Source organism: Eublepharis macularius, chromosome 1 (assembly GCF_028583425.1).
Source record: "Eublepharis macularius isolate TG4126 chromosome 1, MPM_Emac_v1.0, whole genome shotgun sequence".
NCBI lineage: Eukaryota > Metazoa > Chordata > Lepidosauria > Squamata > Eublepharidae > Eublepharis > Eublepharis macularius.
The window spans coordinates 129,078,378-129,099,798 of NC_072790.1; the positions used below are offsets into that span (position 1 = coordinate 129,078,378).

The 21,421-nt window shown below is 40.6% G+C and overlaps 1 protein-coding gene across 2 annotated transcripts in view; it reads left to right on the forward strand.

The window, feature by feature from the left end:
* The window catches only part of MTHFD1L (methylenetetrahydrofolate dehydrogenase (NADP+ dependent) 1 like), a 253,352-nt gene that overhangs the window by 99,334 nt on the left and 132,597 nt on the right, over positions 1 to 21,421 (forward strand). For both annotated transcript variants that reach the window (XM_054988191.1, XM_054988183.1), the window contains exon 21: positions 20,527 to 20,666. In XM_054988191.1, coding sequence (XP_054844166.1) covers positions 20,527 to 20,666 — 140 coding nt within the window. The remainder of the gene's footprint in view (positions 1 to 20,526; positions 20,667 to 21,421) is intronic.

Consider the following 21,421-nt stretch of genomic DNA (forward strand, 5'->3'; position numbering starts at 1 on the left):
ACGAGAGAGTGATGGGGGGAGTCACAGGACCTATGGTGCTGGCTGGAGACTTCCAGCAGACTCTGCCAGTAGTCCCAAGAGGAGCTTGAGCTGACGAGGTTACCGTGTGTGTCAACGTGTCGTATCTGTGGCCCCTCATCAGGAAACTCTCACTCAGAAAGAACACGAGGGTCCACTTGAAAGACGAGGTGTCCGCTGGGGAATTCTCTGAACTCCTACTAAAAATAGGGGATGGAGAGTATCCCGAGTCCAAGGGAAAGGTGACCATATATTATAAAGAGCTTTGTGGCATTTCCTTGGTAGTCATCATTTCTCCAAAAAAAGGAAGCAAATCCTAAATGCTCTGCCTTAAACTTCTTTTGGCACAAAACACACACACACACGTGCTGTCTTAAAATGTGCATAGCTCAAGATTCTTTATAGGATTGTGTTTTTCTTTTGCTTGGCTTTACTGAAAAGTTACCATCTACCTATCGTTCCAGGGACTTATAATTTTAAACTTCTAACTATCTTGTATCATTCATTCCCCGTTTAGCTTTTATAGTCTCATTTGTTTTCATAGTTAAGAAAATGCAATGCCTTTTGTAACAGAAGTCTTTCCTTTCTTTTGGGTCAAATGTTAAATTAATAATGGCTGCCATCCAAAATAGTGTGTAGGGAGATCTAGGCTCACAAAGGGGCTTATAACTGTCATTTCTACTATTTGCATTAGTTCTCCCTCTCAAATGCATTGCAAGCACTGCTTTAAATACCTTCAGAGTAGGGGAGTGTGTGGTGGATATGGATGGGATGGGATGAGGCCAACTGCAGTAGACAAGGGGAATGTTTTTCTGAGTTGATTTGGGCCAATCTTAGGGAAGATGTCAAAAATGACAGCTGTATTTCTAGTTTTTCCCTCTATAATGTCTAGAAGAGTGGTTCCCAAACTTTCTTGGGTCACTGCCCCCTCAGTTCCATAAACTCATTCCCAGTGCCCCCTACCCTACCTATGAAAAGCATAGAGCACAGAGATTTGCATGAACCACTAAGGAAGATAATAACAATAAAATTCAAAACAGTAAAAATTAATTGTGAAATCCAATTAAAACGTTTTAGTTTAATTAATTCAACATAATTTCATTTGTTTGTTTGTTTGTTTGTTTGTTTGTTATTTATATTCCTCCATTCTCATCGAGATTCAAGGCGGATTACATAGTGTGAGATTAGTACAATTAGTGGCAAGGACAAGGGCAAGCATTTCCATACAGTGTCAAGAACACATAAACAATGTCATAGGGTAAATGAATACACTTTCAAGAACATTTCCATAAACAATGTCATGGGGTAAAAGAATATAAGTTTACAAAGATACAGTATTAGCAAGGATCCAGTATGAGGTTTAGGACTTACATTGAACAACATAAAGCACAGGTAGGATATAGGAGTACATATTTAAAGCAACAGATAATATGTAAGGCAACATAATTGTGAAATCTATGGTTTTTTGATAACTTGATCCAGTGATACCAAAAACTTGACAAATGACAAAGAGACAAAAATACACATGGTGACGATGGTTTCTCAAAATGTGATATGCTGTTCTGGCTAGAGCTCTGAAGACATGTTTATTAAAAATTCCAATAGCTTCTGCCAGATTTCAGCACTATGCAGAGGCAGAAACTTGAAACGAGGAAGGTATTTCAGTCTAGGCTCTACCCTGCTCCATTGTAAATAAGTGAACACACTCAGAGAAGTGAACACACTCAGAGAAGTGAACACACCCCTCCAACTCAGAGAAGGCAATTTTCAGTGCCTCCTGTCACCCCTTGCCCCTTAGCATCCCCTAGGTAATCCCACCTTCCTCCAGGGGGTAGAGGCCACCCACATTGGGAATCACTGGTCTAGAATAATTTCCCCAAATGCTGACATCATTGCATTTCTTTGCCCGCCTTCCCCCTCAGCAGCCAATTATATGAATAGGGCCAGGAAGACACAACATTGTGACATCAGGACATCAGTAAGTGGTAGGAAATGTTACAAGAAGGAGAAGCTAGACACATGGCTGCCCTTATCAGGTGGCTGCCCTTATCAGGTGGATGTCATAATCTAGTTCTGTTCTTGAGTATGTTGGAACTGTACACAGTGTTCTGTGGATTGTTCATAGGGTCAGAGGTTGAGCTTATAATAACAATAATAATATTCGATTTATATACTGCCCTTCCGGGCAACTTAATGCTCACTCAGAGCAGTTTACAAAGTATGCTATTATTATCCCCACAACAAAACACCCTGTGAGGTGGGTGGGGCTGAGAGAGCTCCAGAGAACTGTGACTAGCCCAAGGTCACCCAGCTGGCTTCAGGTGGAGGAGTGGAGAATCAAACCTGGCTCTCCAGATTAGAGTCCTGCACTCTTAACCACTACACCAAACTGGATTAGTGTATCTCACACTAATAGGTTTCTCCTGTTTTCATAACGCTTTAATATGTGGCTGTTGCTGTATTTTTCTTTTTTCCTACCTTTAAAATAGATGGCAATCAAGGTACAAGTCTTGGGCACAGTTCATGTGCATATAGTTTCCTGAGAATCTATTTTGTAAAGGGCAAGAAGATAAAAGCCTGTAAGTCTAAAAAGTACTCTCTGTTTCAGCAGAATGGGGCTTGATATCAAATTTAAAAGTCAGCAAATTTGCTAAAGAACAAGTGCTAGAAATAATGCAGCTCCAAACCAATAGGGAGGATCAGGGAATGCAAAACATACCAGACTTGAGCAACCACTCTCTCACAGAGACATTTTTCTTTTCCCCTGTTTCTTTTTCATCCACCCCTCCCCTCCAATGATGTGAGCCCTCTGCAAGTAATTATCTGTTGTGGGATATGATCTTCTTTCCAATATAAAGGAGTATCATTTGGAATGACATCATACTTTATATGAAGACTTGCCCAGTGGGTTTCCTTCATTCTATCCAGTTGTCTCTCTTCTCAGTAAAAGAAGCTGAATCATTACTTGAGTCACAGCTGGCGCGATTAATGGCAGTGTGAACTCTATACTCCCCTTCTGTTTCTCTTCTCCTCCCTATCCTTTTCCACGGGAGCTGATTGGTCTGTGTGGAATTAACTACTCCCACCCTCCTCAGCTCTCTGAACTCCTTTTCCGCCATTTTTACAGTAATGCCGGGTATGCAGGCACTTCCTTATTTTTTTCCAAAGCCAGAAACAATTCCTAACCTTACTGCTTATTCCCTGCTGGCTTTAAAAGCCAGGAAAGGGTTAAATTGCTGCTTTTTCCTTTCCTCCCTCTGTTTTATTATTTTTTTCAAATCTAAGAAAGTCTTGTAATGTTACTCCTCATTTCTCCTGGCTTTAAAAGACAGGTAAGGGTTAAATGGCTGCTTTTCCCTCCCCCTACCCCACCCCATCTTCTGCCAATGTAAAAAAAAAAGTGTTTACACAGCTCTTTGCAAATCAAAGTGGTAGCAAGGGAAAGAAGCAGCAGCATTTTAACCCTTTCCTGGCTTGGCTTTTAAAAAAATAAATGATAGTGGTACATGTTTTCCCCAGAACTCTGCCACCAATTGCCTCTCCAGTAGGCATGGGACAGCCCAGTCAGCACAAGGGGGGATGGGTTCCAACACTGCAATGTTACCATGCGTGCTCAAAATTTTTTTTTAAAGTGTGACATAAATTGCAAAGCCCCAAAAGCCCAAAACTGCACCAAGGCTTCATAGTCCGTCTAAAATGAAAATCAAGACGCCAAATCGAAACTGCCTTGGACAGTGTGGAATGTGGGAGGGCCATGCTGAAGCCATTGCAATCGAGGCGAATGCTCATAAATGGCGGTTTAAACTGTAAGTGCGAAAAGGGCCTATGAACAAACCTCCTAAGCCACTATCTCAAATGTAGATTATGCAAATGAAATTTGATACCACTTAATGCAAAGCTATTGCCTTGAAATTTAAAGTAGTAAATGCAAATACTGTTAAATCAGTTGAGATTGACACCATTTAACCTTTTCAGCTTTTCCATCTTGATAACTGACTGTGCAATCCTCAGCACAGATTCACCTTTCTAAACCCATTCACTTCAATTTATTTAGAAGGGTGTAACTTTGTTTAGGATTACACTGTTAGGGTGTTGTTGTTGTTTTAAACACTGAAGCTTTCTGTAATAAACTGATATTTCTCCTTGCAGCTTTTAATTACCCTTTTGTTTCTCGGATGGGCAAATTTATTTTGTATTCTGGACTGTGCATTACTCACTCCAAAGGTCATATCTGTGAAGATATCCAAAGCAGAGTCATAGAAAGTCTCATGATCTGTTTTGAGTGAGTTTTCATATAAAGTTTCTGTTCAATTACCTTTTCCAGCATACTCATCAAGAAAAGTTGGGGGTAGGCTAAAAAAAAAGCTGATTAAACGTAACAGAGTAGACTATGGTTAAAATACAAAGGACACTTTTGGGGGATTAAGCTCGAAGGACACTATCTCGGGATTATTTCTAAGTAGGCCTTTTTAAGAATTGTGCTGTATGATGCTGTATCTTTCCAGATCACTGCTAGTTAATTCTTGAGAGTCTACTCAAAGGAATAGAGACCTTTTAAGATTTTTATGCTACAAATTCACTAGTTCTTTCCACAGAGCATTTTAAGAGTAATAAAGGGTGTGTGGAAGTGGGTTCAAAGTGGCAAGGTTTGTGTCAATCTACATACATTTATTGTAAGGTGTGCATAGGCCCTACAATTGTACAGGCATAGTTACCTACCTATCTCTGCAGATGGTAACCATGAAAAGGAATCCTGATCATTTGAGCTGGAAGAAGCTGTACATGCTCTCACTTGTATTTATATAGGAACTAAGCACGCCTTACAATGGATGTACATCCATTGGTGTGGAGTGCTGCTGCAATCCCACCCTCTTCCTTCCTTCCTTCCTTTATTTGATTATTTATTTATTTGATTTGACTTCTAGCCCACCCTCCCCACAAGCAGGCTCAACAGAATATCATATAAAAATCCTTAATGAGTGTAAATTTATTAAACAAGCTTTGGTGCAGTGCTGGAACAAGCCATTAGATACAGTGTATGCTATAACAAATGAATGTACAACCGTTGCTCATTTTGCTGAGTGCTGCTTGCTATGTTTTATTGTAATATTCAATAAGATAATATATTATTTATATTGTATTCTAGTTGTTTGTTTATTGAGTGCATTTATAGCCATTTTTCCTTTTACAAAAAGTATCCAAAGTGGCTGACAATAATTTAAAATACATTTTAAACCTATGAACCCAGGGCAGCAAAGTAATGAAAAAGGAGCAAATATATATATGAAGCTCTAGAAGGCCTACAGTGAGAGGCTTGCACATAGAGGCGGGGGGGGGGGGGGAGAGTTTCAAAGAGCCTGTGTTGCAGCCGAAAAGGCCCTTTTCTTGGGTTCCCACTAAATGAACTTCAACTGTTGTGTGTTCCTGCAGCAAAGCCTCCTAGAACACAGGCGAGTAAATACGGGTGGAGGGCGGTGTTCAGATTTCCTCTTATGACTGTGGAAGTAGGACAGTAATCCAGTTCTGGGAATTTACACATGGTTCTTCAAATTCTAAGTGATGTTAATATGCATAAGGTCTTTAACAACAACAACAACAACAACTTTCAATTTATATACCGTCCTTCAGGACAACACCTACTCAGAGTGGTTTACAAAGTATGTTGTTATTATCCACATAACAATCATCCTGTGAGGTGGGTGGGGCTGAGAGAGCTCTGGAAGAGCTGTGACTGGCCCAAGGTGACCCAACTGGCTTCAAGTGGAGGAGAGGGGACTCAAACCTGATTCTCCAGATTAGAGTCCTGCACTCTTAACCACTACACCAAACTGGCCAATAGCTAGGGGTAGGAACTGGCTAAATCTTGGGAATGCTGCTAGCTAAGAGAGCTATCATAGAATCATAGAGTTGGAAGGGGCCATACAGACCATCTAGTCCAACCCCCTGCTATCTGCACTAGGCCATAAACGTCTCCTGAGGGAATGTGGACTTGTCCTCAAGTCTTGTTCTAGGTGTTGACCTCCCAGTCAGTTTCCTAAAACTGTCACACTTAGCAGCCTTTCTTAGGTCAGTTGTTGTAGGAGTTGCTCTGCATAAATTTCTCAGTCTGCAGCTGCAAATTTTGTAAAACAAATATTATACAGCCTTCCAGTTTGTAGTCAAAGAGAGATGACATATAGGATATTTTCAAGTAGGTAGCCATGTTGGTCTGCAGTATATGAACAAGGATCAAGCCTAGGGCATAACCTTTCGAGATCTCAATCAATCAATCTTTCAAGATCTAATAAACAAAGCTTGACTCTGGAAAGCTTATACTGTGGAAATTCTTGTTGGTCTTAAAGGTGCTACTGGAGTCGAATCTTGCTCATATAGGATATATTGTTTAGGATTTGGGCACTAGAGGAGGGAGATGGTGTGTGGGGCTCCCTCCACCTTTAGAATTGTTTAAGAAGTGCTGTAAGGCCATTTTATTTGTGAGAACTTTTAATCGGTTTTAAGCTCTCAGCATTTTCCAGTGGTGAGGGGAGTTTACTTCTTTGTGTATTTAGTGTTTGTAATCATAAGCCTCTTTAAGCCCAAGTATTTGCTATGGGACAACCTGGGCTGGTGCCTAGGTCTTATGCTGGGGGGGGGGCATACTGGAGTGTCCACCCAACTACCCAGCTGCTGCAGCACAATGCTGCTGGCCTCTCTGTCGCCCCATTGGGCAGTGGCAGCATCAGGGCATTGGGAACCCTCTTCTGGCCACCCTAAAGCCTGATTAACTCAGCCCCCATTCTAAAGCATTGCACTTCGTGATCTTGGCAGAAACAGCCCTGTAAAGGTCACTGCCCCCCCCACCCCCAGTGAAGGAGACAAAGGAAGAGGAGCAGGTTCTTGTGGGGTGCAGCTGTCCCCTAATGGCAGTGGTTGCTCCTCACACATACACACACACCTGTTCACTGCCTGTTTGTTTGTGGTGGGCAGTGGTGGAAGAAGCTGGTGATATTAGAATCAAAAAGAGTCCAGTAGCACCTTTAAGACTAACCAATTTTATTGTAGCATAAGCTTTCGAGAATCAAGTTCTCTTCGTCAGATGCCTGATACAGAGTCTCTGTATCAGGCATCTGACGAAGAGAACTTGATTCTCGAAAGCTTATGCTACAATAAAATTGGTTAGTCTTAAAGGTGCTACTGGACTCTTTTTGATTTTGCTACCACAGACTAACACGGCTAACTCCTCTGCATTCGTGATATTAAGAGTTGATGTTCCTGTCAAATAAAGCTCTCTTGATTTCTTTTAAAAGTTATTTTCACTTAGGCATTTTTATTCTACTAACAAACATCACTCTAGTGCCATCTTTCATTATAATTTATAGGCCTAATGTAAGCCATTTCAGCAGATTTTTCCCAAATCTGAAATGCAGCTAACACAGGGAAATTCTTTGTCTCCCACAGGCTAGGGCCAGCCTCTCTCTTTCTCTTCTTAAGAATTCATAAATCAAACCCAGCAGCACTGTCAAAGTCCTGTTTCTCATAACTTACTCCTATCAATTCACAGAAGGATGGATTTCCCTTGATCCTATTATTTATGCATGAGGTGAAACTAGTAATGGCTGCTCTTCATTTCACCAACTTGGTTTCATATAAACCATCCTGGACATACGGAAATCTAAAGGCAATTCGGCTTAGTCAAGCTAGGACAGAAAGTATATTGTAATAATTAAGGAAGAAAATTGGAACAAGTTAGTCAAGCTAGAAGGTGGTATTTTGAGTTAGAAACCCTGTCATTGAATCCATGTTTTGGAGCTACAAATGGTGTGCAGAAAAAGATATTTGCCTGTTTCCAGTCACCCTCACCTAATGTAGTTTGTCATTCCAAAAAGGAGTTCAAGGGCTGTTTTGACCATATAGGTATGCAGCATAGTTTGGCTCTCAGTATGAAATGAGAGTTCTAAGAAACCATTTCCTGACCCTTTTTGGCTATGCCATTATTTAATATGTTGCTATATTAATGCAGAGTCGTATGCTGCATTTGGAACCTTAGAAAATATCACTGAGCAAAGAGGGGGCAGAAACACACAACATTTGCCCATACCATCTGGTTTCCTTCATTTCTCTCTGTTCCTGCCATCCCTTCCAATCCACGGAAAGATCATTCCTGGACTCCTGGGACCCACAGGGGGTGCTGAAGTGAGAAAGAACAAGGGGATGAAATTGCCCTTTTCCTCAGCATAGATCAGTTTGTGGAAGAGAGAGAAGGACCAGTTTCACACCCTTGTCCCTCCTCCAGCCCTCTGATCTGTTTTTCTACACAGGTCCTACAATCTTGGGAGTAACATTTCTGGGAGGTTGAAGGAACTGCAGGAACAAAGAAGAATGGGAAAACTTCCCATTCCATATACGGATCGTGGGATACAGGTTTATTTATTATTTTATTTTTATTTACGTCATTTTTAGTCCACCTTTCTCACTGAAACTCAAGGCGGATTATACAGTATAAGGTTAATACAATAAGTATCAAGTAAGTACGTTTCAAAACAATATCATAAGGTAAACGTATACAAGTTTAAAGACATAGCATTAGCAAGGATCCAAGACATAGTAGAGAGCAAAATATAATCAATTCTAGGACTAACATTAGACAACATGGGCCGTCGTCACACGGGCTTTTATTTAGCGCTAAAATGGCGCTATTTCCCGGCAAACACCCACCTTATTCCAACACTGTAGCGATTTTCTCTATTCTGCTTTGGGCTTGATAGTCACACTATTTTGTGCCTCAGTGTGAATGCCTCACATCGATGTATTTCGCCTCGCAACGTCCTATGCCCTCCCTTCAATCCCAGAATCCATTTCTTCCTGCGACTCCCCTTTTTAAAATTTTATTATGTCCTTATAACGCCATAGCGACATAACACAATGCAAACTTTCTGCTGAAGTAAAAATGACTCAATCGCCATGGCAGAGTCTTCAGAGATGGCGATCACGCCAGACGGGGAGTTTTCTGCGGGCAAAGGGCTATTTATATAATTTCAAAGTTGGAAAAACAAAAGGGTCGTAATGCTTTGCTCTAATGGAATATTTATATGCTGTTATTCCGTTATAGCGGAATTAAACGCCAGAATAATTTTTTAAAAAAGGGGGAGGAGCTGCTTCTGCGCGGTTAGAGAGAACAGAACAGAGTGCTTCGGTGTGGACAGCTGGTGGCGTGAAGAGCCGTTAGGTGACCCAAAGAAACGTTACTGTGCCGATAACAGGTAGGACGCTATATGCTGTAAATTTAACGGAAGAGATGCCCGTGTGACGACGGCCATGGAGCGATGGTTGTACATGGGAGTATATATTTAAAGCAGCAGATAATATATTAGGCAAAAAATGGTGATGAAGTCTATGATCCCCAACTTGTTAGTGAAGCACTTGAGACCCCATCCGTACAATGCAACCCTCCCATTTGAGTAAAAAGCCTTTTTGAATAGTTCGGTTTTGCATCGTTTACAGAAAGCCAGGAGAGTGGGGCTCTTCTGACTTCCTCAGGCAGCAGCCCTGTGACTGAATGTGGTTTTATTTTGCAATAGAGTGTTACCAGAATATGAGGAAAGTCTCTCTTCCAAATCTTTTTGATGCTGCTAAGAAAGAAACAGGCAGGAAAGGAGCATGTTGAGGTACTCAGCAGCATGATTCAGCCTGTGATGTGAATTGGGATGTAACCATGCTCTGCTGTGATTGATGACTTGGCTATTGGGTCTTGGATGCTTGCACCAAACAATACAGTCATTGATCATTCTGATGCTGTGCTGCAGTCTGTGAACAGCAAACTGCAGCCTGTACATACATCATTGGACATGTACATTTGATGAGCAAATATTTTGGCTCCTCCTTTTCCAATATTTTCCCATTGCAAAGGAGAATATCTTGATAGTCAGCTGATTGGATCCTGTGATCTTGGGATGCAAGCCTCTCCAAGGTTGCAACCTCTACTACCAAGTAACTACTACAATATACATATCATTAATCTACTTCCCCCTCAGAGTGCCTTATATTTAATATTCAGGGACTGATCTTTACAAAAGAGAAGTTGCAGTATGAAAGTCTTTGGGGAAGTTATATACACCAACCTGAAGGCTACCTTTCACAGATCAAGATGTGTAGGTAGATTGTGGGTGTTCAGTTGCATTGTGCATGTTATGGAATATCTGTTCATGTTCATATTCTTGAAAATAATTAATATCACAATAAAAATAACCATACGGTTCAGCAGCAGAATTTAAAATTCTGAGATATGGTAAAATTAAAACTGCAAGGTTGGAGAGCTTGCATAGAAACCATGAACTTGCCAGCTCAGACATAACAGCAAGTATTTGCTGAAAAAAGGGGAACAGTGAATTAGCTAGCCATGTGCATGGGAGGGGGTTGGTGGGATGGGAGCCTATTTTAAGCTCATTTACATATTGGCAAGCCATGGTTTATCATTATGCCTGAACTATGCATGTTTGGCACCACAGGATATCTTTTTACAACATCACCAAAAGGGAGGATTTCCTTTCCTTTTGCAAAAGTACAACATGCCAATATTTCTTTGGTAGTGATAAGCTAGAAAAAAAGGAAAACAAATTTCAGCTTGAAAGAACCTAAAGTTAGTATGTGATTAGATTTTTTTTTTACCGCTATAAAGATTGTTCAAAACAATTGCTGGATATGCTGTTTTGCTTATTATTTCTTCCACTGATGATTGTGTGTAAAAAGTTGAGGCACCTTTGGGAGCAATCTTAAATAGATCTCTTCAGACCTGGGAGGTATCCTTAGGATTGTAGCCTTTTAAGTACTATAGCAGTATCATATTTTTCTGTAGTGGTCCAGTGAGTCTGAGTTTATTATTATTTACAAATTGCTTACAAAATGCCAATAGATAACATACCAGTTATCAAAGAGAAAACATCATTAATCCCATCTGATTACATATAATGCATATGACAAAATGTGATTCCATTCCATATGAAGTACTTATACAAAGACAGCCAGTAATCCACCTGTTATATCTGGCCAAGGTAAACACAAGGTACAATCTTATCCTAGACTTCTGCGTTCCACCATATAAGCAACATAGTTCATTTCTCAAAAAATGTACCAGAGGTTTTTATTAACTAAGCTATTAGATCTTGTATAATATTGTCCCCCCCGGGGGGGGGATGACCTTGGAAAAATCCCGTTGACTGGCAGCAGGTGCAGACCACCCCCACCCCAGCAGCTCTGCCTTGTGTTCTGTTATCCTAAGCAGACTCTTTCTTCCATAAGTTCTGTTCTCTCTATTTGCCAAAAATTCCCTGTATTTATAGATAGTCTCTAATGTAGCCAACTTGAATTCTTTCACAGTGTTACAGCTCCCAGAATCGTAATGTCCAATAATTGTTCATTATACAGAGCACGTTTCAAAGGAAGACAAGCCTGGACTTAAAAAATGTTTATATATTCTTCCAATTATAATTGTTGTGTCTCTGGCTGAAACAACCTTAACCATTCTAGCTCTTTCTTGAAACCAAACTAGACTACCTAATGTGACCTAAGAATGAATCCAACATTAGATTATGTTTCCATGTTGTAAACCAGTCACATGTTTCAATTCCTTGCTGCTTTTCAATACAAATTAGCATTTGGGAGGTTCAATGTTCCTTTTAGCTTCTTAGAGATTTTTCTTAGAGATTAGAGATTGTTTTCTTAGAGATTCTAGGAGGTTTCTTTGCCCATATAAATTCCTGAATCATCACTGTAATTGATGATTTAGTGATCAAGGGCATATTTAAGAACAGAAAAGGTAATCTGGGCACCACGTTCATTTTTATCTCATATATTCTGCCAAGCCATGAAATATATAGTATAGCCATGAAATATATAGTATATCTTTACTTCATTTGTCAGTTTTTGGTTAAGGTTCTCTGCATTTTGCACATCCAAATATGAAATTGGGCCTGTACTCCAGACATGTGTATGAGTATCTTTTAACAACATCATTTCCTGTGTTCTGAAGATAATGCAAGAGTGGAAAATATAAGAATTAACAGGAAATAAGCAGCCAGAAGATTCCTAAGCATTGAAGTGGCTCTGTTTGTACAAGGAACTGTTGTAGCTGGACAAATCTTTATCTGTTTCCTCTCTGTCTATAAAACCTTCAGCTTTCATTAGAAGAACTTCATGTGATAGTTAAGTTTTGTTAGAACATCCACTGACCTATCTGAATGTTAGACATTTTATGTATTTGATTGAGAAGACTAGAATTTTCCCATGTTGTGTGAAAAAGTAACGCTGTGTGTCTGATTATAGTAGTCAGCACTGTGGAATTTTCTAGCTTAGCACTTTAGAGCATATGCTGCCACACCATATGGCATTGTCAAAGAGCAAGTGCTGAGGGACCACAGATGATCAACAATCCATGTTGCAGACTTACAGGTACCATCAGAAAAATGGTGGAGTAAATCACATAGACGTGACCTGCAACTGTGTGCATTTTTCCATCTAAATTTTATTTTTTATAAAAAACAAAACTGAGTGGTGGAATAGAAGGGGAGAGGGATCTAACTTCTTTTTTTTTTGTACTCACACAAACCTCCAAGTTGTTACCTATGTTGTTATCCACATAACAATCATCCTGTGAGGTGTGTGGGGCTGAGAGAGCTCCAGAGAACTGACTAGCCCAAGGTCACCCAGCTGGCTTCAAGTGGAAGAGTGGGGAATCAAACCTGGTTCTCCAGATTAGAGTCCCACACTCTTCTTTAACCACTACAGCAAACTGGCTCTCTTCAACTATAGAGTTGAAGAAATGCTGAAACAGAGCATAAGCAATTCTAAGACTGATGTTTTAAACAACATAGGAACTACCCAGCAGGATCATACTTGCAGCAATAATAGTAAAGTCTATAGTCCCTCCCTATCCCTTTACTAAGGAATCTCTTTGAGACCACTTCCCTACAGTACAGCCCTCTTATCTTACTAAAAATCCCTCTTGAATAATTCAGCTTTGCGTTTGTGGAATGTCTCATAGATGTGCAGGACTGGTACAAGTAGGTAATTGCCATCTGCAGTGGGGAGCAGTGAACCTACCAAGGGGAAAACCCACCATGGAGCTTCCCCTTGCTACATCCCCATAGCCACTTCAGAATGAAACCTACTGGCCAGCATTAAGATGGCCAGGCTGGGTAGGCTTGGAGATTGAAAATGCATATGGCAAAATAATCAGAAAATCATGTCTGAATCTAAGTAGATTGGTGCATGAGAAGTACCTGAATGTGAGACTGCTTAGGAAGCCTCTGTGCTCATTGGATGAAGGGCAATGTATGCTGTAGTGTAGGGCTTAAGTGGTTGGGTTGCAGGTCAGCACTCTGCTAGTTTGAATACCTCTACTGGCATGACCTCAACATGTGACCTTGGGTAAGCCACTCCTCTCAGCCTCAGTTCCCCAGCTATATTGTGGGGATAATAACAACACTGACTGCGTTCACTTCTCTGACAGGGCGGAGAGCAGTATATACTGTTGTTGTTTTTATTATCAGTTTTTTTACACAGTGTTGCCTCTGGGTCATCTTTATGTGTGAGTTCTCCAAGAAGCAGCACCATAGTTTCCTATCCTTAGGCTACACAAATCTGTTGTTAGACTGCAACATAGATTAACAGAATCACCTCAAGAACACTTTCCTGAGTGTAAGCTCTATTGAGTAGACTTTGGTAGGACTCTGACTGAGGAAACTTGTTTAGGATTGTTCTGTTAATGTAGAATACTTGTCAAGAGCTGTAACACAAGAAGCCTGTGGTTCAAATTTCATCTTGGGTGTCATTAAGCTATCTCATTAACATGTGAGTAATAATATTGTATGGCTTCCATAAAAATATTACAATACAATATTATAACATTATATGGCTAAAGGGTCATTGAAAGGGTTGTTGAAAGGGAAATGCTTTGCAGTTATGTAATGATGTCTGGGGGTCAAAGGTTACATGTATTTTTCTAGCTGCACAAACAGGAATTAAGACAGTTAAAATTTGAGTATAGGATCATGAGCATCTCAGAAAATTTTAGGCAGTGGCTAAGTCGAGTGTTGAAGAGGAGATTCATGAAATGATAGGGAACATTGGAGTAGATCTGAGAGCATGAAATTCACAGTTAGTTTAATACAGAGGGATTTTTTTCAGGTCACATTGTATAAACAGCTAGTTCATTCACCCTTGCTGCAGTAACAAAAATGTGGTGTCCTATCAGATGATACATGATCCATCCCAGTTTATTCTGGCAGCTGGTGTTTTGTCACTTGCAGAATGCCCAAGCATTGCATCTCAACCAAACTGCCTTGGATCCACTGGGACAGAGTTCATGTGCTTCTTTGACTTTGAACTCTTCCTTTCCAGAGTTTCCTTGCTGACAGCTGCACCAGGACAGATATGTTTATATCATGGGAGCAGCTAGCAGCTTGCAATTCAAAATTTCCATTTCCTTTTGCATTGTTCTGGAATTTCTTTCCACCATTCCAATGTCCTGAAACTTTAGCCTACTATGCATGTTTCTCAGATTCTTCCAGTATGTGCACTTTATTTTGATTTAGATGTGTTGATAGTAAATGTAGACTACAGGAAGATCAGTTTCATCAGCCTCTGTTTACAAGGGATTTAGTTATGGGTTAAATGAATTTTCTTATTGCAGCTCCATTTTGTAGCCTTGTAGACTTAAACCTGTGGCCTATTCTTGTAGGGCTTCCAGCTATATATATGAGATGTGAAATCTGTTCAGCTCCTTTGGTCAGCAGATTGTTTGTTCTGATTTTTATTTTGACAATGCAGTGTTCCGTAAAAAGAAAAAGTTTATTTCCCAAGAGCATGTTAATAATTCCATTGAGAGAATGGGCAATATAAACCACAAATCTTAACTCTTCAAAATGTTGGGTGAAGAGTGCAGCAGATATCTCACCAGAAAGCCCAAGTGGGATTATGTTTTTCAGTGTACAGTATCTATTGTAATAAATTTGTTTAAGGCACTTACTTTTGTCTTTCTTTTTTCCTTCTATCAATTAGTCTCTCACTATTCTTACAATTCTAGACTTCTACTTATTTTTCTATCTGTGTCCTTTAGAAACTTCTCCTTGGATACAGCAATACTAATAAAAAACAAAAAAAGCAACATTGTTTTGCTGCTAGTTGTAGTGGTTAGTGGTTAGTTGTAGTGGTTAAAGTGTCAGATTAGGATCTGGGTATCCCTGCTTTGCCATGGAAGCTGACTGGGTGACCTTGAGCCAGCCACACACTCTCAGCCCAGCCTTCCTCAAAGGGTTGCCGTGAGGATAAAATACAGGAGAGGAGAACAATGTAAGCCACTTTGGGTCCCAGTGGGGGAAAAGGTGGGGTATAAATGAAGTAAATGTATAAATAAATACTTGCAGGCTGTAAAGGGGTGAAAGTCTGAAGTCTGCATTTTCCTAGTGATTGGTTATGGGATTGTAAGGAAAATTGGCCTACCTAAAATTAATTATAAACAAATCAACAAATTTAAGTTGTTTGACAATGCAATCCTATGCAGTGTATGCCAGTCTAATTCCATTGTGATCAATGGACTTAGTGTGGAATAACTGTTTAGGATGGCACTGTGTAAACCCCTTTGATTTAAATAGAAATATCAGGCATGTGCTTAACTCTTTCCTGTTGAAATCATTTTAAAATAGGGCAGGATTTTGCCCTATAATTTTTTTGGATGTGAGAGAACCGTGAAATGAAGCAGGGGTTTCTCTCAGTAAGAAGCACATAAATAATTGTAATTACAAAATCAAATCTAATGAATCTTTCTTGCCTTTTTGGCCTCTACTAGTTTATGTTTTCATTGGCACTGTGATTTGAAAGCAGGAAATCATAGAAAAGTGATTGTGCTGAATATCTGAGCACAAACATGTTTCAGAGTACATGGATTTGGCATATTGCTTTATCTTCACATTTACTCTGTTTTATTTCCTTTGTAGTTGGTTGCCTTCGTCCTAGCACCTTTATACTGCATCCTGTTTCCTTCCTCTCTCAGAAGTTGTAGTACTAGCAGTCCTAAGTTCATGTTTGTTCTACTTAAGTCTTTACAGTAAGAAATTTGGTTCCCTGTTGAGATAAGCCCTTAATACATATTTTTAAAAATAAAATGTTGAGTCAGATTCTCTCCCCAACACACACACACACACACCCCTAATGTTTGTTTGTTCGTTTGTTTGTTTGTTCTTTTGTTCTTTTGTTCGTTCATTCAACTTATATTCCGCCCTCCCCACACCAGCAGGCTCAGGGTAGATTGCAACCACATACCTACCTAAAAGTCCCAACCTAAAGTTTCCTCTTAACTGCCCGAACCAAATTGGCAAGGTGGAGGGCAGCAAAGAGTAATCCAAATGTGGATTACTATAAGAACTGCTGTGCAATCTCTCCCCTGCTCAAATCATAGTGTTACCACAGTTTGTAAGTAACATTTTCAAACACTAAAACAAACTTTCTATTCCTTGAGTTTTCTAAACTAATTTGTGCATGAATGCTTTTGGAAACTGTCCTTTGTGGGTAGAGAAAAGTTCAAATCCACAGTAAAGTATCCTTTCCTATCCTGCAGAAGATCCTGGAAAGAAATGCCATAAAAGTTAAGATTCTGGCCATTTAAAACATGTCGGAAGGTGAACCAAAAGAACCTTCCTGAAGCTGCCTTACTGCTTCTCCCTGCTTTAGTAGAATGTTCATAGGAATGTAAAATTGAAGCAAAGCAGAAGGTTTAGTTTATTTGGGTTTACTTGGACTTTGCTCTCCCCCAGGAGCGCAAGTGCCATGTGCTCACCGAGTTTTGTGACGTGCCCACTCTGTGCTTTTCCTGCCACCAAGGTGCCTCATGGTCTGAGTCCACATTGCAGAGAGCTCTGAGACAGAACCCCATGCCACGCCCCCAACTTACTGAGTTCATGAGCCAGTTTGGTGTAGTGATTAAGAGTGGCAGGACTCTAATCATTAAGCATTAAAAATGCTTAATGCTCCGTCTGGTTTAAATCTAGACTGCCTTAAACCAATTACAATGACAGATCTTGACAGGATCCTGACATCTGTGAAAGCCACTACTTGAGTCTTGATCCTTATCCATCCATCTTGTCTGCTAAAATCAAGTAAGGACCACATAAACGAACCACTGAGGTCTATTGTAAATCAATTGCTAACTCAGGGCATCTGCCCCCAGCTGCTCAAACAGGCAGTTATCCATCTACTAATTAAAAAACCATCCCTAGACAAAAATGATGTGGTCAATTATCGCCCAGTCTCTAATCTGCCCTTTCTGGGCAAAATGATTGAGAGAACGGTAGCTGACCAACTCCAGATCTTCTTGGAAAACTCTAGCACTCTAGACCTTTCCAGTCTGGATTCAGACCAGGGCATGGGACAGAAGCAGCAATAGTAGCATTAGAGGATGATCTCTGTCTGATAATAGACAAAGGCCATGCCTCCTTATTACTTCTATTGGATCTATCGGCAGCATTTGACACAGTAGACCATGCCATCCTGTTGAAGTGTTTAGAGACAGAAGTGGACATCAAAGGATGTGCCCTGGACTGGTTTAAATCGTTTCTCATGGAATGGACTCAAAGGGTTGCCATCGGAGACAAGCTATCTCCAGAATGGGAGCTATCTTGCAGGGTTCCTCAGGGTGCAATCTTATTTCCCATGTTATTCAACCTCTACGTAAAGCATTTAGGACAACTCATTTGCAACTATGGAGCTGGATGTCACCAATATGCAGATGACACCCAACTCTATATCTCACTATCCAAGTTCCCACAGGATGCAGTAAAAATCTTGTATCGCTACCTGACAGCTGTGGACAAATGGCTGAAAATGAACAAATTGAAATTGAACCCAGACAAGACAGAAGTGATGCTTGTTGGGAAGGCAGAGATCTTAAAGGACATTATATGCCCCACTTCCACTGAAGTTCATTTGACCCTTGCAAACTCAGTTTAGAGCCTAGAGGGTTATACTGGATCCAATGCTACTACTAGAAAAACAAGTTAATGCAGCCACAAAAAATGCTTTCTACAACCTTATTCTAGCCTGGAAGATGGCTTCTTACCTCAATGTGGCCGACTTGGCTATCTGGATCCATGCTATGGTAACATCAAGGCTTGACTACTGTAATGCACTATACATAGGTCTCCCATCTAAGTTAACTAGAAGACTTCAATAGGTACAAAACGCTGTGGTGCGACTGTTATCAGGAATGAGAAGGAGCATGAACATCATTCCCATTCTTCAGTCATCCCACTGGCTACCTATCAGTAGCCAGTTCAAGGTATTGGCTAGCACACACAAAGCTCTTCATGGCCTTGGTCCAGCATTCCTACAAGATCGCCGCCCTCCCTATGTTCCTCCATGCCAATTTCGCTCATCTGAACAGGGTCTCCTGCAGGTGCCACCCTGCACATGGGTGAAATCAACAGCAGCCCGTACATGGGCCTTCTCTGTGGTGGCCCCTACCCTGTGGAACAGCCTGCCTGAGGAAGTCAGGAGAGCCCCCCCTCTCCTAGTTTTCCACAAACAATGGAAAATCAAATTATTCAAAAAAGGTTTTCTATTGTATGGAGGGTCTCATACGCTCCGCTAGTGAGTTAGGGACCATAGACTTCACCACTATGTTACCTTATGTACTATCTGTTGCTTTAAATATGTGCTCCTATGTCAGCCCTAGAATTGCTTCTGTTCTGTTTCAACATTTTTTCAACTCTGTATTGGATTCTTGCTAATGTTATGTCTTTGTAGCCTTGTGTTTATATGGCATTGTTTATGAAATTGTCCTTGATACTGACTGTACTAATCTCAACACTATGTAATCTGCCTTGAGTCTCAGTGAGAAAGGTGGACTAAATAAAGAAAGAAAACAATCTGGAGAACTGGGTTTGATTTCTGACTCCTCCACTTAAAGCCAGCTAGGTGAGCTTGGGTCAGTCACAGCTCTTCCAGAGCTCTCTCAGCCCCACCCACCTCACAGGGTGATTGTTGTGGGGATAATAATACCATACTTTGTAAACTGCTCTGAGTGGGCGTTAAGTTGTCCTGAAGGGCGGTATATAAATTGAATGTTCTGTCACGTCCTGTCCTGTCCTGGCTGGCGTTTATGTAGGATGGGGGGCTGTGATAGTGTGCTGGGGAGGGGACTTGGCTGCTGCTGGGGCTGAAGAGGATTGGTTGCAGCTGTAGTCGCTCCCCCAGGCTATCTGGAAAAGGGCAGTGGGTGGTGGTGGGAGAGCTGGCTTTTCCATTTGCATGGGATCCTATGGGTTTCTCCATCTTTTTTCATGGCGTAACTGTCCACCACTGTTTGTGGACGTTACTTAGCCTGGAGTGGCTTAAGAAGCCAACTAACTCCTAGCCTGCCCCCCAAGCCCTCCCACTTTCATGCTGGCACAGGGATTTATGGCCAAGGCCCACTGGTAGCTGGCCATGGTGGGGCATCACCAGCGCACCAGCCTGACAGGGGAGCTACGCTGGGGCAAATTGGACTTATGTTGATGTAAGTGTGAGATACATTGGCAATTCAAATTTATTTAAAATAAAAAATTATTTAACTCATCCTTTCCACCATTCAGAATAATGCAAAAAAAAAGAGTGATGTATATATAGCAGTGAACAAGAAATGCAACAGATATTCCCTCTGAGTTCAATTAAATAACTGATTCTTGTTTGCAACACTTCATATAAGATAACTTCCCAAGAAACGTATATGAAATATTCTGCACATTCAAGTGATGGGGAAAAAACGCTTTTTAAAAAACTCTCTCAGGACTATATCCATGCTGTGCCAGGCACATGGAATCTCACTGAAACAGTTTCTGTGTGTGGCCTGTTTCATGTTGTGGGCACAATCTAGACTGCACCTTCCCACATGCTGAGTGTCTATCCCCACTGCTAAATCTTCCTGTGGCCAGTCAGGTGGTGAATTGCAACATAATGTAGAAGATCTGTGTGACAACACATTTACGTTTGTCAAGTCAAAGCCATTTGAAGCATAGTCATAAAAACTGTTTCCAACTGATTCCACAAATCTGGGATCACGCATATACACTGTGTGAGATTGGGTGGCTAAAATGTGAAAATTTGCAAGATGCAGTCAGGTATTGGTAGTTTAAAACAGCACAGATTGAATAGTATGAAATATAATCCATTAATTTATTCATTGTCAGAGAGAGAAAAAAACCAAGACTGTATTCTGCAGGTTTGCTAACCATAAGGAATCTAACCTTTCTCTGCATACGTTTGTGTGAAACAGGTGCTTATGAAGTGATCCAGACCTCCATATCTGGAGGAGTTTCCCACTCTAATCTTTAGAAAACAATTAATCATACCCCCCCTCAAGATTTATGCCAAGCATCTTGCCACTCATGAAAGAGAAAGGAAAAATCCCTCCACACATGGAGCTCCAGGCATGCATCTGACGTCTGGGTTCTGACAACTGGGAAATGAAAGTTCATCCCGCTTTGTTTACATTCACCCTTACAGTGACTGAAGCTGGTTTTGGTGCTGATATTGGGATGGAGAAATTTTTCAACATCAAATGCAGAGCGTCTGGCTTGGTTCCCAGTGTGGTTGTGCTTGTTGCTACAGTGAGAGCACTGAAGATGCATGGAGGTGGGCCAAATGTAAGTTTCTGTACTTACTTAATAAAACAAATAATAAATCATTGGAACTCCCTCAGGTTAAAAAAGAGGCCTTATCATTTGAGATAACGTATAAACGTTTTAGTTTTAAAATTTGTTGGAATAGCTTGCTCTGTAGGACAGTTGACAGACATGCTTGTTGCACTGTCTTTCATTATACAGAAATCCTCTGTGGCATTATCCTTGGAGATTATTTGCCTTGGATATATAAATGAGGGGTGTTCTAAAAACGATTAACATGTTGGAAGGGGAATGGAGTCTGTTTGCAGTCTCCTTTCTTTCTCACTCTGTTCTAACCCAGGGTTTGGTCCTTATCACTTTATGGCCTAGTATTGTTCTTGATTTTGAAATGGGTAAACTCATAGCGTTCCATAGTTTCAGCGTACCATTTTTCCATGTTGTCAGCGCTTAACTTTCTATTTGCTGTTCTCTCATTTCTCCAATTGAGTGCTGCTAACTATGGTCTTATTAGTCAACTATTTTTATTTTTATAGGAAGGAGTTACTGAAATTTACAGAGTTGAAAAGTATTTTACTTGGCCTGGGTGTGTGCTATCTCTTTAGCATCTTTGGATCTGGATCGCAGCAGCACTCAAGGCTTGAGCTTTCTTTCTCTTGCAATTTTCTTCCATTTTTTTTTAGTCTGTCACCCAAGCATGCAGTCTGGCTTTCATCTTTGGTTATGACTTCTTTTCATTTCTTAAGCTGAAAGTCTTGTTGGAATTGGAGCCTGGTGGT